This window comes from Tachyglossus aculeatus, chromosome 22 (assembly GCF_015852505.1).
Source record: "Tachyglossus aculeatus isolate mTacAcu1 chromosome 22, mTacAcu1.pri, whole genome shotgun sequence".
Taxonomy (NCBI): Eukaryota; Metazoa; Chordata; class Mammalia; order Monotremata; family Tachyglossidae; genus Tachyglossus; species Tachyglossus aculeatus.
In genome coordinates, this window is record NC_052087.1 from 31,037,967 (window position 1) to 31,049,000 (window position 11,034).

The 11,034-nt window shown below is 41.9% G+C and overlaps 1 protein-coding gene across 1 annotated transcript; it reads left to right on the forward strand.

Annotated features, from left to right (window-relative positions):
• The first annotated feature begins 3,561 nt into the window (after window positions 1-3,561).
• Window positions 3,562-4,488, forward strand: LOC119944004 (olfactory receptor 4S2-like). Its single transcript, XM_038765232.1, has one exon. It carries the CDS (start codon window positions 3,562-3,564, stop codon window positions 4,486-4,488), a length of 927 nt encoding a protein of 308 aa, XP_038621160.1.
• Window positions 4,489-11,034: the final 6,546 nt, after the last annotated feature.

Genomic DNA, 11,034 nt, shown 5'->3' on the forward strand with positions numbered 1-11,034 from the left:
CACAAAGTTGGGAAGTGCATTTCTGAAGGTAAACCAGGAAGGCCTCTTTGTAGAGAAGGAGCTTGGGCTAGAGGATGGGGAATGGGCCCCGGGAGTCAGAAGGAACTGGTTCTAGACCCGGCTCTGCCACTTGTCTGCTGGGTGGGCAAGTCACTTCACTTCTCTGTGCCTCAGTTACCTCACCTGTAAATGGGGATTAAGACTGTGAGCACCACTGTGGGACATGGACTGTATCCAACCTGATTACCTTGTATCTACCCCCAGCATTTAGAACAGTGCCTGACACATAATGAGGGCTTTATAAATACCGTGGAAAAAATGTATTGAATTCTAATATGATGTTTTAAAAATATGATTTTTTAAACTATTGGGATTGGAGAGAGGGCAACTGGACTCTATTCCCAGATTGAGCCCTCCCTTTTCTTCTACTCCTCCGCCCTGCACCATCGCCTCCACTCCTTCCCTCTGCCCTACACCATTCCCCTCCACTCGGCATTTGTGTATATTTGTACATATTTATTACTATATTTTATTAATGATGTATATATAGCTATAATTCTATTTATCTATTCTGATGGTATTGACACCTGTCTACTTGTTTTGTTTTGTTATTTGTCTCCCCCTTCTAGACTGTGAGCCCATTCTTGGGTAGGGACTGTCTCTATATGTTGCTGATTTGTACTTTCCAAGCACTTAGTACAGTGCTCTGCACACAGTAAGCGTTCAATAAATACGATTGAATGAATGAATGAACGAATAATTTCTGACCAGAAAACCAGTCAAAGCAAGTCTGAAATAGTGCAAATGGGTTGATTATGAGGCAGTATCCGAGGTTACATTTGGGAGAAGATTCATTTTCAATGGATTCATTGTCATCAGGCTGAGCAGCAGGCTTCTGAGGAGGTATAATAGGTATCTCTACTGTAAATCTCTGAAGATTAGTATCACAAAGTGTGAATGCTCAGTCAGTCAAAGGTATTTATTGATATTTATTGTTTAGTTTGTGCAGAACACTGTACTAAGTGCTTGAGAGGGTACAATGCGACAGAATTGGTTGATATATTCCCAGCCCTTAGCTAACAGGATATTGAGAGGTCCCAGGGTCTTACGTCTTGTGGATTCACCACCACTATTTGAGTCTCACAGGGGAAAGACAACATTGAAGAATCAATAGACCCAGGAGTTTCTATTCACCAGTATAGAAATCGTCATGGGAAGCACCAAATAACAACACAAACAGGAATTTAATTCAGTCAAAATTCTAGATTGATGAGGTCGAAGTAGATTGAAGAGAGGTTAAATTCCATTTTCTTTTCTGGTTATTTTCAGAGAAAATTACCCTCACTATCAAATGAGAAAGAAAGGGTTAAAGTCACCACTGCAGAATTTAAATGAGAGGAAAAGAAGTGACCTCCACTTGGCAAATTAATAGTGACGAATATTCTACAGCTAAATTATCAAAGGGGTTTGGCTTTGATGGTATTTGATTAGGGATTTACAATCTGAACCATGATTTTAACCTTTCTAAACTATGATTCTTTTATTAATATTCTACGTAGGGATCATTTTGTGGTAATTTCTTCAAGCCATGAGTACCTGACTCACTTGAGATATAATTTACATTCCTTTACCTTAGAATTATGTCGAGACAGTGCAGCAGTAGTGTTTTTCTCTAGGTTTCCTGATTATGAGATTATATGGGATTAAATGTTCTCCCATTTTCAGTGGCATCAGCATTGGATGGGAAAGCAGCACGGCTTAGCAGAAAGGACATGTTCCTGGGACTCAGGGACCTGGGCTTTAATCCCGGTTCCATCGATAGCCTTTTATTTGACCATGGGCAAGTCACTTAAATTCTCTGTGGCACAGTATCCTCATCTGTTAAGTGGGGATTCAACAGCTGCTCTCCCTCCTACTTAGACTGTGAACCCCAGGTGGGGCAGGGACTGAATCTAATCTGTTTAACTCATATCTATCCCAGTGCATAGAACGGTCTTTAACTGACACTTGACAATATAATGATAAAAATAATAATATCCCATTGTATTCATTCAATCGAATTTAGTGCTTACTACATGCAAAACACTGTACTAAGCACTTGGGAGAGTACAGTATTGAAAGAGTACAATTGTACAATAGAAAGATTAATTTATCTTGATATTCAAATTCAAGTATCTTCATTTTCTTGATCAACATGACCGTTAATTTTTTTTCTATCAAAACAACAATTCTACCAAATGATGCAGAAGGGCTATTTGTCCCTGTGTATCTAAAAGAGCCTATTCTCTCCTGTATGCACTAAGAAAAAAATCCTTCCTTTTTCTCTTTTAATCTCAGCAGAGGATCAGGCTGCAGTCCTGAAACTGCCCTGCTTCCTATTGGGTTCTGCTCGTGAGGCAGAAGTCTCTCAGGGTGGCATTCCTGGCCTCCCTCCACACAGGCGTGCTCTAGTGATGGAGCTTCCTGATGCGTTCTCTGAACAACTGTGGGCCCCACTGACCCAGGAGAGCAGCAGGCACAACAAAGCTGCTCTTGCACAGAGGAATTAGGTTCATCCCTCTAATAATAATATTAATAATAATAATTGTGGGATATGTTAAGTCCTTACTATGGACCAAAGACTATTCGAGGCTCTGAGGTAGATAGAAGATGATCAGGTCAGAAACAGTTCTTTTCCCTCATGGGGTTTTCAGGCTTAGAGGGAGAAGAGAAATCCCTAATTTGCAGTTAAGGAAACAGAGACACAGAAAAGTTAAGTTGAGTAGGTTTACCTACTGGAGGTGGCCTGGGTTTGAATCCAGGTTCTAACCCTTGCTAACTATGTGACCTGGCGCTAGGAATAATAACAGTAATAATAATTATTAATAGAAATTAACAAATTATTTTATTAATTAACATCATAACATTATAATATATCATGTTACTAATAGATTGATGCATTTATGTACTACTAATATTTGTATTATACAAAATATATACTGTTGTAATGTTGATTGATATTTTAGTGTATAATCGATTTTAATTATTAATAATAATTTGGTATTTGTTAAGCACTTACTATGTATCAAGCACCGCACTAAATGATGGACAAGATCATATTAGACACAATCCCTGTCCCATATGGGTTTCACAGTCTAAATAGGGGGGAAAACAGATACTTAATCCCCATTTTACAGATGAGGTAATTGAGGCCCAGAGAAGTGAAGTGATTTCCCCAAGGTCACAGGAGACAAGTGAAAGAGCCAGGATTAGAAGCCAGGTCCTTTAGACTACCTCTACTACTTTTCCTGCCCCAAGCTTTGGCTCAGATGCCCTGACAGTATGGGAGAGGTACAAAGATGACCTTTCTAAACAGGAGGCAACTTTTAATTACGGTAAACGTTTAGTAAACGAAACTCAAAAGTACATACTAAAAAGATTCAGGATTCCATCCCCTTGACAACTGTGGTTTTTTTCCCTCAGGAACTGTGTTTCTACCTACATTACAATCAATGATGTCATTTCTGTTGTACCATTCTAGGGAAATTAATCACCTCATGCACTTTGCCATTTAAGAAATCCATGGAAAAGATAAACAATGTCACGGAATTTGAGTTCTTGGGATTTTCTCAGAACGTAGAAGTGCAGAAGGCATGTTTTGTGATATTTTTCCTCTTATATGCCATCAACCTTGTGGGAAACAGCCTCATCATGCTGACCATCTGTTTCGGAAAACTCTACCGGTCACCCATGTACTTCTTCCTCATCTTTCTTTCTCTGATCGACCTTTGCTACTCCTCCGTCACGGCCCCCAAGATGATCAAAGACCTGATCTCGGAGAGAAAAACCATCTCCTTTGAGGGGTGTATGATGCAACTTTTTGGTGTTCATTTCTTTGGTTCCACCGAGATCTTTCTCCTTACAGTGATGGCCTACGATCGTTACGTGGCCATCTGCAAACCCCTCCATTATGTGAGGATCATGAACTGGTCTGTATGCAATAAAATGCTTGTGGGCACATGGGTTGGGGGCATCATCCACTCCATGATTCAGTTGTCCCTGGTTGTCCAGCTGCCCTTCTGTGGCCCCAATGTGATCGATCACTATTTTTGCGATGTCCATCCCGTGCTGAAACTTGCCTGTGCCAACGCTTATGTCGCCAGTGTTGTAGACATGGCCAATACTGGGACGATCACTCTGGGGCCCTTTCTCATCTTGCTCCTCTCTTATACCGTCATATTGTGGTCCCTGAGACATCAGAGCAAAGAAGGACGGCGAAAAGCTCTCTCTACCTGTGTTTCTCACGTCATTGTGGTCATCATCTTTTTGGGTCCCTGTGTCTTTATGTACATGCGACCGGACATCACCTTTTCAGTAGATAAAATGTTTGCCATATTTTATACCAACATCACCCCCATGTTAAACCCTCTGATCTACACTCTGAGGAATGCAGTGGTGAAGAATGCCATGAAGAAGTTGTGGAGTAGGAAAGTGGTTTTGCAAAAATAAAGTACTAATCCACAAGGTTGCATTTTGAAGGTCTAATTTGGCTTCAAATATCTGTTAGGTGCCTAGAGTTCAATTCACCTTATAAAGTCCTGCCCATACTTAGCAATAGTGATAACTGTGATATTTGTTCCACACTTACCATGTGCCAGGTACTGTACTAAGGGATGGGGTGGATACGAGGAGATTGGGTTGGACACAGTCCCTACCCTACATGGTGCTCACAGTCTTAATCCCCATTTACAGAAGAGGAAACTGAGGCACAAAAAAGTGAGGTGAGTTATCCAAGGTCACACAGAAGAATTTAGGGGGACTGGGATGAGAACCCAAATTCTTCTGACTCTAAGGTCTGTACTCTATCCACTACATCACACTGCTTCTCTAGCAATACCCCCCTTCTTCGTTCTTTTCATTCTCACCATCTTCTAGCACTCTCCATACCCCTAAAGTAAAAGCACAGAGAGAATAAATCCAGCCCACATCCTCAGAACTGCCCCACTACCACGGCGTCATGTAACAGCAAATTCAAAGGGGATGCAAAGGGACTGCAATAGGTATTCAATTTCTTTTATAGTTTCTCCATTTCGTTCTTATTATTTGGTCTTTAAATCATTTTAGGTCATGGGACCGCTAGTGTTCTACCCAGCCAAGAGCACACAGTGCTGTGCAAGACAACAGTGATATGGTGAGAATGACAAATGGAATGTAAAATGGCAAATAAAGAAAATGAAGTGACCTGCTTTATGGCATTGATTAAATAAGGTATTAATTAATCACATTCTATATGTTGAGGACTTAATTCATTACAAAGTGAACAGACTGTCCCTGATGGGTGTCACAGTCTGAAAGGCAGTTAATTTATAGATGAGGAAACTGAGGCACAGAGAGATTAGGTGATTTACCCAAGGACACACATCAGGACAGTAACAGAACTAGAAGCCAGAACTCCTGATTCTCCACCCCATGCCCTTTCCACTAGGTGATCATGGTGATCCCATGCTGTCTCCTCTAAAGAACAAGTGAACTTGTCTCAGTCATGATTCAATCAGCTGCAAAAACTGAAAGAGCCAAAATAAGCATTCTGGATAGCCCACCCACCAGTAGTGTGTGACTCTGCTGGGTGACCTTGCTGTGTCCCCTTCTTGCAAATAAAAGAACTAAGGCACAGAGAAGATAAGTGATGTGCCCAAGACCATACAGCAGACAAGGGTGGAACTGAGATAAGTACCCAGGCTCTGTGACTCCTAAGCCCATGCTCTTTCCGCTAGGCCATTTTCTTATGACAAACAAAGACAAACACTATCATTCCTATATAGAGTTAAATGGTATACAGTATTTAGGTTGTGTATATAATTTTTCCAACTGGCTTTTGTAAACAGCTATTACTATGTATGCAGAATAATGCTGTTCATAAATACCAGCTTAAGTTACATGCATGACTATGTAAGCATCCATAGAGTTGTGAAAGTTGGAGAAGCAGCGTTGCTAAGTGGAAAGAGCCCGGGCTTGGGACTCAGAGGTTATGGGTTCTAATCCCAGCTCGGCCACTTGTCAGCTGGGTGACTTTGGACAAGTCACTTCACTTCTCTATGCCTCAGTTACCTCATCTGTAAAATGGGGATGAAGACTGTGAGCCCCCCGTGGGACAACCTGATTACCTTGTAACCCCCCAGCGTTTAGAACAGTGATTTGCACATAGTAAGTGCTTAACAAATGCCATTATTATTATTATCATTACTCCTAAGGAGAATATAAAAGTGACAAATTAACCCAATTCTGGAATTCCACTTCCACTTTTACAAGCATTCAGATAGAGCACCCTGCCATTGTTCAGTGCAGAGAAACATCTACAGAGAGTTCACATGCCGTCACCTGAACCTTCGATGATGAGATTAGAATATGAAGGAGAACTTCTTTGGCAGCAGAGCATCTTTCAAATATCCGTAACATAGAAAAGGCATGATAATCCATGTAAGAAGCAGTGTGGTCTGATGATTAGAGCATGGGCCTGATAGTCACAAAGCCTGGATTCTAATCCCAGGTCCACCACTTGTCTGCTGTGTGATCTTGGTCAAGTCACTCATCTTCTCTGTGCCTCAGTTACCTTACCTACAAAATGGGGATTCACTACCTATTGTCCCTCCTAGCCTGGGCATGAGCATAGGCCTGAGAGTCAGCCAGACCTGGGTTCTAATCCTCCTGTGCCACTTGTCTGCTGTGTAACCTTGAGCAAATCACTTCACTTCTCTGTGCCTCGGTTACCTCATCTGCAAAATGGGGATTATGATTGGGAGCCCCATGTGGGACAGGGACACTGTCCAACCCAATTTCCTTGTATCCACCCTAGCACTTTGTACAGCGCCTGGTACACAGTAAGTGCACAATTATTTTCAAGTGGTTAATGCAGGGCTCTACACACAGTAAGGGCTCAGCAAATATGAGTGATGTAATTGGGAGGCAATTCAAGCACAGGGGTCAGCTGAGAGAGGTTCAGTCATTTATTCTGACCCCTGAATTAGAGTGAAAAGTCAGGACATCTGAATTCTAGTCCTCTACCACTTCTCTGTTTGACTGTGGACAGGTCTCTTCATTTTTCGGGGCCTAAGTGTCCTCATCTGTAAAATGGGGATTAAATGCCTGATCTCCTTCCCCTTTAAACTGTGAGCCTCATGTGGGACAGAGACTGCCTCAGTATCAGTGAAATAGGTAGCAGCCAGATTGGTTGGAGTCAAGGGGGTAATTGGAGGAGAGGAAGTGGCAGCAGAGGATGTACACAACTCGCCCAAAGAGCTTGGTTTGGAAAGGAATGGTAGAAGGGAGATGTGATGCTAACTGGAGGGAACCGTGGGGTCAAGAGAGTTTTTTTAGGATAGGAGAGACATGAACATGTTTGAAAACAGTCGGGAAGGAATCACTGGAGAATGAATGGTTGAAGCTGGTGGTCAGGGAGTGCAGGGGAGATCATTGTCCTCTCAGGAAGTGGGCCTCTCACTTTTACTGTAATCTCTAGGAGATTATGAGTGTCAGCAGGGAACCATGTGGGATTCTATGGTCACATCACATTTCCTGTCTCCCAGTGCTTCCATGAGAAGATATTGAGCTCTACTGCCAGGCATCATTTTTACCTTTGGCTAGAGCAGGGAGAGCAGGCTGACCATCACAGCAAGGAACAGCAGATCCCAACTAAGATCACATAAAAAATAGAGATTCTTTTCTCATTGCAGAAAACCTAAATGTTTTTTTAAGTGTTCTTCTCAATTTTTAAATCCCATCACCAGTTAGTATGTCATGAGTAATCAGTGGCAGAAAATAATCATAATTATTATAATAATACTAATAAATAATACTTGTGGTATTTGCTAAACACTGACTTTGTGTCAGGCAGTTTAAGAATTGCCAGGCTGTACACAATGAAATAGGGTTGGACCCATTCCCTGTTCCACATGGAGCTCACAGTCTTAATCCCCATTTTACAGAAGAGGTAACTGAGGTACAGAGCAGTGAAATTACTTGTCCAAGGTCACACAGAAGACAAGCGGTGTAGCCAGAATTAGAACCCATTGCCTTCTGCTTCCCAGGCCAGTGCTCTATCCACTATGCAGAGAAACAGCATAGCCTAATGGAAAGAGCTTTGGCCTAGGAGTCAGAGAACTGGGGTCTAATCCCAGATCTGCCATGTACGTGCTGTGTGACCTTGGGCTAGTCACTTAGCTTCTCTATACTTTAGTTTTCTCATCCGTAAAATGGGGACTTAATATTTGTTCTCCAATTCCTTTAGATGTGAGTCTCGAGGGAAAGAGAGATTTTGTCCAGACTGATTATCCTGTATCCTATCCAACATTTGGCAAAGTTTTAGGCATGTAGTAAGTCTTTAATAAATACCACCATTATTATTATTGGACAATATCCTGATTTTTTTTTATAATTGATCTCAACTAGTTTTGTGGCTTCCTTCCTTTTCTCTGAGATCCTCTGAAGCAGATTGGAAGTCCCTCTAGGTGATAAGTCACTGGCTCCTTTAATAGTCTTTAAATGGTCCTGTGGCAACTTAATAGTTAGTTTGCATTGTCATATAGTCAACTGTGAAGGAGAATCGCTAGGAGTAGACTTTGAGCCAGAACTAAGAAATGACTTTTGTTGTTTTTTGGGTTTGAAAGAGATGTGGACTGGATGGAATTCTTTGAAATTGCAGGGCCAGGTTTTTTCAATACTATTAAATTTGTGTTCAATTATCACATTCACTTCTTTCTAAAAGAAAAAAACCGAATGATCCACAATCTGTGAGAGTAAAGTCTATCTGACCTCTGGCTGCAAGGTAAGGTGTGTGATTCTGGGCACCTATATGTAAATGAATACTGGTCTGAAACTGCCCCTTCTGCTTTCATGGATTTTTACCATTTGGAAGGGTGCTGATGTGAAGAACAATGAACAAAATCCACAGATTGGTTTCAGCAGATTGGACAGATGTGACTTTTCAACCCTGGCTCTTCACAGTGTTTTTTTCTAAAGAGTGGGCCAGGATTTCTTCCCATCATATTCCTCCAGTTTCATTATTTGACCTGCTTGGAAGTAAGCCAAGAGATGACATCCACACCCCTCTTCATGAAGGATTTTCATCTTGGTAAGGAAATTTCTCCTCTGTTTCACCTATAGTTTCCTTTAATTATTTTCATTGTGTCTCATTATCATTCTACCTCTGACCCATTGATCATGCTCTTCCCGTTTCCTGGAACTCTCTCCTTCTTCAAATTCAACAGAATGCAGCTTTCCCCACCCACAAAACACTTTCAAATTCGCACTTCTTACAAGAGGCTTTGTCAATTTATTTCTAATATCTCCAGATTATAACCTCCTCTACTGCCATGCCAACACTTCTGCAATCAATCAGTCATTTATTTATTGAGCACTTACTATGTGCAGAGCACTGTACTAAATGCTTGGGAGAGAACGTTACAACAGAATTAACAGACACATTCCCTGCCCAAAACAAGCTTACAATATAAAGGGGGAGACGGATACTAATATGAATAAGTAATTTAAAATTCTTCATTGCCTAAATATTGGAGTTTTCACAACTGCTTGAAGCATATAATAATAATAGTAATAAAATAATAACTGTGGTATTTGTTAAGCACTTAGGAGTCAAGCACTGGACTAAATGCTGGGGTAGATACAAGATTATCAGGTCTTCCATGGGGGTCACAGTCAAGGTAGGAGGGGGAACTGAGATGAGGGAACTGAGGCACCGAGAAGTAAAATATTTTGCCCAAGGCCAGACAGCAGAAAAGTGGCCAAGGAGGCATTAGAACCCAAGTCCTCTGACTCCCAGCCCAGTGCTCTTTCTACAAGACTACACTGCTTCTCCACTTATATTAATAGGATACATACCCCATTTAATTAATTATGAACTGATGCACAAATCTCCGTTCTCCTACTGCCTGTACTTTATTTGTAAATTATTTTAGTGTCTGCCTAACCCTTCTAGACTAGGTAGCAGTGTGACATTCATTAATTCATTCAATTATATTGATTGAGCACTTAGTGTGTGCAGAGCACTGTACCAAGTGCTTGGCAAGTACAAGGTGGCAACATATAGAGACAGTCCCTACCCAACAACGGGTTCACAGTCTAGAAGGGAGAAACAGACAACAAAACAAAATATGTAGACAGGTGTCAAAATCGTCAGAATAAATAGAATTATAACTGCATGCACATCATTAACAAAATAAATAGAATAGTAAATATGTACAAGTAAAATAAATACAGTAATAAATCTCTGCAAATATATATAAGTGCTGTGGGGAGGGGAAGGAGGTAGGACGGGGGCAGGGATGGGAGGAGGAGAGGAAAATGGGGGCTCAGTCTGGGAAGGCCTGCTAGAGGAGGTGAGCTTTCATTAGGGCTTTGAAGGGAGGAAGAGAGCTAGCTTGGCAGATATGCGGAGGGAGGGCATTCCGGGCCAGTGGAAGGACATGGGCTGGGGATCGATGGTGGGACAGGCAGAAGCAAGGCACAGTGAGGAGGTTAGCGGCAGAGGAGCAGACGGTGTGTGCAGGGCTGTAGAAGGAGAGAAGGGAGGTGAGGTAGGAGGGGGCAAGGGGATGGACAGCCTTGAAGCTGAGAGTGAGGGGTTTTTGCTTGATTCGTAGGTTGATAGGCAGCCACTGTTGATTTTTGAGGAGGAGAGTAACATGTCCAGTGCATTTCTGTACAAAGATAATCCAGGCAGCAGAATGAAGTATAGACTGAAGCAGGGTGAGACAGGAGGATGGGAGATGAGAGAGGAGGCTGATTCAGTAATCCAGTAGGGATAGGATGAGAGACTGAGCCAGCAAGGAGAGGAAAGGGCAGATCTTGGCCATGTTGTGGAGGTGAGACCCGCAGGTTTTGGTGATGGATTGGATGTGTGGGGTCAACAAGAAAGCAGAGTTGAGGATGACACCAAGGTTGCAAACTTGTGAGACGGGAAGGATGGTAGTGCCATCAACAGTGATAGAAAAGTCAGGGAGAGAACTGGGATTGGGAGGGAAGATAAGGAGTTCAGTCTTG